This window comes from Limanda limanda, chromosome 13 (genome assembly GCF_963576545.1).
Source record: "Limanda limanda chromosome 13, fLimLim1.1, whole genome shotgun sequence".
Classification (NCBI taxonomy): Eukaryota; Metazoa; Chordata; class Actinopteri; order Pleuronectiformes; family Pleuronectidae; genus Limanda; species Limanda limanda.
In genome coordinates this window covers 713,366-720,822 of record NC_083648.1, presented here as the reverse complement: position 1 = coordinate 720,822, position 7,457 = coordinate 713,366, and the positions used below count along the sequence as shown (strand labels likewise).

General features: G+C 46.8%; 1 protein-coding gene across 1 annotated transcript; it reads right to left on the bottom strand.

Annotated features, from left to right (window-relative positions):
• Positions 1-1,507: 1,507 nt before the first annotated feature.
• LOC133017820 (cytochrome P450 7B1) lies at positions 1,508-7,457 on the bottom strand. Its single transcript, XM_061084031.1, has 6 exons — positions 7,238-7,457; positions 5,790-5,926; positions 4,881-5,492; positions 3,379-3,585; positions 3,068-3,246; positions 1,508-2,817 (listed from the first exon to the last, which is right to left on the bottom strand). Exons 1-6 carry the CDS (start codon positions 7,450-7,452, stop codon positions 2,503-2,505), a joined length of 1,665 nt encoding a protein of 554 aa, XP_060940014.1. The 5' UTR covers positions 7,453-7,457; the 3' UTR covers positions 1,508-2,502.

Genomic DNA, 7,457 nt, shown 5'->3' with positions numbered 1-7,457 from the left:
TACACCAGGAGAAAGCTCAGCCGCTGGAGCTGAGTCACAGTTTCCAGGCCTGGTGAACAAAGACGTCTGTGTTGAGCTGTAACGTGGTGAGAAACCTCAGCCGTCTCCACAGACGGATCCTGACCGAGGCTGACGAGACTCTGGAGTCTGCTGGAGATCTGATCCCAGACAGACCGATCCCTGCCGAGTCGTTCACACGTTCACACGTTCACACGTTCACACGTTCCCTGGAGGAGCCAGAGGTCGTCTGTGCACGTGAAGGTGTGAATCACAGGTGTGAGCTGCTCACAGGGAGCGACTCCATGATGGTGAGTGGATGAACCACATGTGCTGAGGGGAACTGCTGGAGCTGCACTTTGTTCTTCATGTCTCAGATCCGAACTGAAACAGAATCATCTCCTGACAGCTGCTGGGGAACAATCAGTGTCTGTGGAGTCAGAGCAGTGTGGGTTCCTGGAGCACCACCTCGTGGACATTAGAGGAACTGTGGTCATCTTCTGATGATATTTTCACATTTAACATGTTGTGAATTCTTTATGTTGTAAAACCTTTTTCTCCGCCCCCTGCTGGTAACAGACAGTCATGTAGATTTGACGCCTGACCTCATTTTACTTTAATATGAATATTTATTCTCTGGATGTGATAAACATGTGCTGTGTGAATAATTATGATAATAAATATATTACTCTCCACCCACGACAAAATTTAATTTACTTAAAACAACATTTAGATTGATGAATGAGCCTCAGGACGGAACAGATCAAATGAAACATGGACCGAACAGGAAGCTTCAGACTCAGATCAGAAAACGACTCTGTATTTGTGTTGTGTGATTTCTGTGAATAAAGCACAAAGTTCAACACTTGTTTATTCCAGCAGCTGCAGATGGACTCAGTCCAGGTCCCCTGAGGACATGTACACATCATAGACCAAATGAGAAGGACCAGAGATGAGATCTGTGGTCTTATAACCCACAGCCCCTCCCCTTGGGTGTGTAAAGGTTATTATCCTCCTGATGTCTTCTCAGGGTGAGACACATCCTGTCTACATGTCCCTGTGGACGACCCCTGCAGTGAGACCCCTGGAGTGAGACCCGGGGGTGAGACCCGGGGGTGAGACCCCTGGAGTGAGACCCCTGGAGTGAGACCCGGGGGTGAGACCCCAACCGTAGAACTGAGCATCACCATGAGCAGTCAGCAGCTGCTTCATCAGCCTGATGGATCCTCCTGCTCCTCTTCATCAATCACTTCATGCAGGCGTCCAATCACAAGCCCTCACTGACCCACACGCTGATAGCATTAGCATTAGCAGAATGCTAGCTTGAGAAAGAGAGAATTACCCTCAACATGACGAAAACAAAGGGACATGACATTTTTTCATTTCAGTTTTAGATTAAATATCAATACTAGTTTAAAAAAAGCTTAATATTTATTTCAGCTCCATTCACTCCCATGGAGTGAGTCCACAGGAAGTCATTGATTCATCAACAGGAAGTCATTGATTCATCAACAGGAAGTCATTGATTCATCAACAGGAAGTCATTGATTCATCAACAGGAAGTCATTGATTCATTCATTCATCAACAGGAAGTCATTGATTCTTCAACAGGAAGTTATTGATTCATCAACAGGAAGTTATTGATTAATTAACTCATCAACAGGAAGTCAGTGATTCATCAACAGGAAGTCAGTGATTCATCAACAGGAAATCAGTAATTCATCAACAGGAAGTCAGTGATTCATTCATCAACAGGAAGTATTTCTTTCATCAACAGGAAGTCAGTGATTCATTAACAGTCATTGATTCATCAACAGGAAGTCATTGATTCATCAACAGGAAGTCATTGATTCATCAACAGGAAGTCATTCATTCATCAACAGGAAGTCATTGATTCATCAACAGGAAGTCATTGATTCATCAACAGGAAGTCATTCATTCATCAACAGGAAGTCATTGATTCATCAACAGGAAGTCTTTGATTCATCAACAGGAAGTCATTGATTCATTCATTCATCAACAGGAAGTAATTGATTCATCAACAGGAAGTCATTGATTCATCAACAGGAAGTCATTGATTCATCAACAGGAAGTCTTTGATTCATCAACAGGAAGTCATTGATTCATTCATTCATCAACAGGAAGTCATTGATTCATCAACAGGAAGTCATTGATTCATGAACGGGAAGTCAGTGATTCATTCATTCATCAACAGGAAGTCTTTCTTTCATCAACAGGAAGTCATTGATCCATTTAAGAATGTCAGGACTGGGATTGTGATGGAAACCAGAAGTTGACTCCTCGTGGACAGAAGGATCAACACCAGGTTCAGTGAAACCTTGAGGAGGAAACGTTCAGGACTTCAAGGTCCAGTCGACTCTTGTAACTCGTAAATGTTTGATCCAACTCTACCAATCGGTGTATTTGAATGTAGTCGAGTGAGTTCAGGAGTCGGGTCTCCACCAGGGAATCAAACCTGCGTGATATCCAACGCCACGCGGCGGCTCACTGGGCCACCGGTGCAGCTGGAGCCGCTCGGAGTCTGTAGCGGAAGCGGACGTCAGCGCTGGGCCACAGGATCCCCAGTCCGGCCCGGCCCGGGTCCAGAACCGCTCCGCCCTGCCCCTCCTCCAGCTGGAGCTCCAGGTGGAGCAGCACCAGACACAGGAACTGTTTGATCTCGTAGACTGCAAAGTATCGGCCGGGACACTTGCTGGAGCCAGAGCCAAACGGCATGAGGTAATACTTCAGCTTCTGCCCGTCCTTGTAGAAGTTCTTCTTCTCTTTGCCGTCCTGCACGAAGCGATCGAACCGGTACGTCTGACAGGAAGAGCAACGAGACGCTTCGTCAGCCAAACGCACAACAGCTCAGTACAAACAGGTCAGAGAGAGAAACATGAGGAGTTCATTGATAAACACGATTACAGTTTATCTACCAGAGTGAATTAAAGACCGTCATCAGGTCAACAGGCTGGTGTGAAGAGTTTGTAAAAACACAGATAATGGTTTGATAAAAGATGATTAAATATGTTTGAATGGATTTGTTTCTTGCTAAGTGATCGCTCGGTACCTCAGGCTCCTCGTAGATCTCCGGGTCCATGTGAATAATCTGAGGGAACAAGGTCACAACATCTCCTTTCCTAACGGCCACCGAGCGCTCGCCATCCAGCCGCAGACTGAAGTCGTCCAACGCCACGCGGACGTTCATGGAGGCCGAGGACAGACGGAGACTCTCCTTCACGGCGCTGTCTGTGGATGAAGGTCAGACCCGAGGTTACTACGAACTGAGAGTTCAATGGCTAACCAGATAGATCCGACCGCCGCTGAAGTTTGACTTCCTGCCAACGTGTCTGTGGTTTTCAAAACTGAAAAAGGTCGTACCCAGATAGACGAGTTTGTCCAGCTGCTCTCTGGTGAGCGCCACGTCTCGGTCGCTGCTGAACGCCACGCCGCTCTGCGACAGGACGTCCAGCAGCTCCTGACGCACGACCTCCATCACCTCCGGGTGAGTCAGCAGGTGGTACAGGGCCCAGAACGTGGCGGGGACAGTGTTCGCCGCCGACGCCCACAGAATGGCAAAGCTGTGGGCTGAAAGATACAGGAAGTCATAACTCAGCCGTATAACTTGATTCATAATTGATTGATAATTGATTTTAAGAACCAGGCGTGAACAGGGTCACAGCTGCATATGTAATGACAACACTGTGTTACATACAGAGAGCCACCTGATTGGTTGTCACCGAAGGTCTTTGAACTCATCGTGTGACATTCGCTTCCATCAGGAAAAATTATTAAATGTACTTTCATCAAAATCAGTTTCTTCTACAAGATGAATTCAACTAAATAAAGTTCCACTGAGCAGATGAATCCAATCAGAGACAGTTAATAAAGATTGATGACATGACAGCTCCCTAATGTGAGGCCGTCTAAATCGCCCCCTGGTGGCTGACTGCAGTATAGGTCATAACCTCCTCCTCCTCCATGTTAGCAGATGGGACATGGACCAAACTAAAAACTTAAAGTAGTCGTTAAATACATGTTTGTAAAGATGTTTCTGTCGTTCTCTTCTCTCTGATGTTCACGTGTTTCTGATCAGTTTGGTTTCGATCAGTTATTTCATGAAACCACGCTGAGACGTGATGATTGACAGCTGACACTGACTCCTGATCAACCAATCCCTAGCCCCCCCCCCCCAACCCTCCTTCACAGACGGTTCATCCAAATTCTTCTGCGAAACTTCCTTTTCCAGCTGTGACCTTTAATGTGTCTATGACTTGTAAAGTCGTCACGTTAAAAACTTGGTGGTTGTAAACAACATTTAAACAACACACTGACTACTCATATATAATATATATATATATTTACATAATATTTCAATAATAACAAAGAAACAGGATGAGGTGAGAGAGACAGATAAATCATTTAAAACATCTGTACTGAATGAATTGTTGCTGTTGGGAGCTGGTGTGAGATGAAATCATGATAAAATGATAAAAGTTGAACTTTTAACAAGTTCACATTAAAAGCTTCTATTTACAGCTGATTATAAAATGATGGTTTATAAGTGTCGACCTCAGCCAATTTGTGAATTTCGGGAAGAAATTTCTCTGATTAGTCTGAAACTAAGTGAACCCACCCAGACCCTGTGATCCTGATCGAGGACTGGGATCACAACATGTCTCCTCACATCTTCACCAGCAGGAACTCCTCAGTTCATCTGCTCCTTCATCTCCATCAGACATGATGTATAAACACTTTAAACATGAAGTTACAAACTGGTTCTTCTCATCACAGGGAAGTGTTAAATGATCAATGTGTGATTGCACTCGTTCACCAGCAGAGCGGCGCCCTGATCACCGGCCTGAGTAGAGATCCATGTTTACCTGCTTTGTCCCAATCCCTCAGCGCGTCGAACTGATCAAAGATCTCCAGTCGTCTCCTGATGAACTGTGAAGCGTTGGACCAACTCGCCATCCTCTGCGGCAGGAAGACGTCGGTGAGCTTCTTGCGGATGGCCTTGGTCTGGCCCAGCAGCCACAGAGGGATTTGAGCCACGAGGAGAGGAAACTTATTGTCGTACTTTTCAAAGTTCTCCATGATCACGTCCATCCCGCTGTGGCGCCTGGCGGCCGGCGGCCGGCCGTACATGGTGAGGAGCGTGGACTCGAACATCACAGAGTTACAGAACTTGTATATGCTGTGGCTCGTCCAGTCGCATTCCTCCCCCGGCCTCTGCCCCAGGAAGTCCTGACGTAACACCAGCTGGAGGTTACCCAGCATGCTCTCTGTCAGGAGAGAGAGACTGTCGCCCTGGAGGAGGAGGAAGGCGCGGCCGACCTGCTCCTCCAGGCCGGGGAACTCCTTGGGCTTCATGAGCGGGTAACCGAACGCATAGGAACCCACCTTGTAGGAGAACTCATGGAAGTCCAGGTGTCGGCCATCTTTGACGATGTTTGGAAACAGCAGCGGGTTCAGGATGAAGGTCATGTACTTCCCTGCAGGGGAGAGGACATCAGAGTCAACACATGAGCCACCAGTCCAGCTGTCATGGGGGGGCGGGGGGGGGGCAGGTCCAACCTGACTGAACCCGAGACAAAACCAACCGAGTCTGACTCCGACCACACAGACCTTCTGTTTCCTGTGTCTGAACCTGAGGGTTCTCTGGTTCAGACCCCCCCCCCCCCAACCCCTCAGCCCCTGTGCTCACTATGGAGTTCGCTGGTTGGATCTTTTGTCTGTGGGCGGAGTCAGACTGGGTCATGTTTTGGTGAAGGAAGGATTTAAATACCGACCGGCGATCTGAACGGTGAAGACGTCTCCATGTTGCTTCTGATGTTCCAGAAGAAAGTTGAAGGAATTTTGTCCGAACTCGAGAGCTTTTCCAACGACAGGGATCCAGCCTTTGATCAGAGGAGGTTCTCCGACTCTTCTGCAAGACACAAACCTTTGATTCTCAGTTATTCTTCCCTGGTTAATATTTCTATGAACATGGTTTTAACTTGTGTGGATCTCTTATCCTCCATGATTTATTCATCTGTGACAGAAGCTGCTTCTGTCCAGTTGTAACCAATCACTGAAACGTTTCCTCCCATCTGTTACTTCTGTATTACTCTATTACACCATTACTTTGTTACTAGGTTACTCTACTACTCTAGTACTCAATTACTTCATCACATAATAACTACTAATCTATTACTGTAATACTTCACCAGTGAACAACTGTATGCCTCTTCTTCTCCTCCAGGTTCTTCCCTCACACACCAGGTTCTGGACGGACCCGGCTGCTCTCTGGGCAGCGACAGGACCTCACTTTCTTTCTGCGAGTCCTATTTTTAGTTTTGAATGATTCATTATTAATTTTTTTTCTGATGACCTCTCACGGCCCACCTGCAGTGGCTTCACGGCCCACCAGGGGGCTGCGGCCCACGCTCTGGGAATGACTGCTCTAGAACAATGAGAACATCTGCAGCAACTCTATCAGAAGTTCCAACAACAAACCAGAGAAAATCCCAGTAACAGAGTAACAGAGTAGTAGAGTAACAGAGTAGTGGAGTAACAGAGTAACATAGCAGTATAATAAAAGAGTAGTGGAGTAACAGAGTAACAGAGTAGTATAATAACAGAGTAACAGAGTAGTATAATAACAGAGTAACAGAGTAGTATAATAACAGAGTAACAGAGTAGTATAATAACAGAGTAACAGAGTAGTAGAGTAACAGAGTAGTATAATAACAGAGTAACAGAGCAGTATAATAACAGAGTAGTATAATAACAGAGTAACAGAGTAGTATAATAACAGAGTAACAGAGTAGTAGAGTAACAGAGTAGTATAATAACAGAGTAGTATAATAACAGAGTAACAGAGTAACAGAGTAGCAGAGTAGTATAATAACACAGTAACAGAGTAGCAGAGTAGTATAATAACAGAGTAACAGAGTAGTGGTCTCTCTCTCTCTCCCTCTCTCTCTCTCTCTCTCCCTCTCTCTCTCTCTCTCTCTTCTCTCTCTCCCTCTCTCTCTCTCTCTCTCTCTCTCTCCCTCTCTCTCTCTCTCTCTCTCTCTCTCTCGCTCTCTCTCTCTCTCTCTCTCTCCCTCTCTCTCTCTCTCTTTCTCTCTCTCCCTCTCTCTCTCTCTCTCTCTCGCTCTCTCTCTCTCCCTCTCTCCCTCTCTCTCTCTCTCACTCTCTCTCTCTCTCTCTCTCTCTCTCTCTCTCTCTCTCTCTCTCTCTCTCTCTCTCTCACCTGCTCCTGGAGGATCTGCGGAGGACGAGCAGCAGCAGAGACACGAGGCCGAGCAGCAGCAGCAGCACAGCGGACATGATCCAGCCTGAGTCCCGGGACCGAGTGAGGAGCTCCGGGGGAGGAGAGGAGGAGGAGGAAGAGGAGCAGCGGGAGGAGGAGGAGCGGGAGGAAGAGGAGGAGGAGGAAGAGGTACTCCACAACAACACAACTCTCATCCAGC

Coding starts and splice junctions, on each gene's coding strand:
- LOC133017820 (XM_061084031.1), bottom strand. CDS start 7,452: ATGAGAGTTGTGTTGTTGTGGAGTACCTCTTCCTCCTCCTCCTCTTCC. Junction 5,927..7,237: donor CGCAGATCCTCCAGGAGCAG/GTGAGAGAGAGA, acceptor TGTGTCTTGCAG/AAGAGTCGGAGAACCTCCTC. Junction 3,586..4,880: donor GAGGGATTGGGACAAAGCAG/GTAAACATGGAT, acceptor TGTATCTTTCAG/CCCACAGCTTTGCCATTCTG.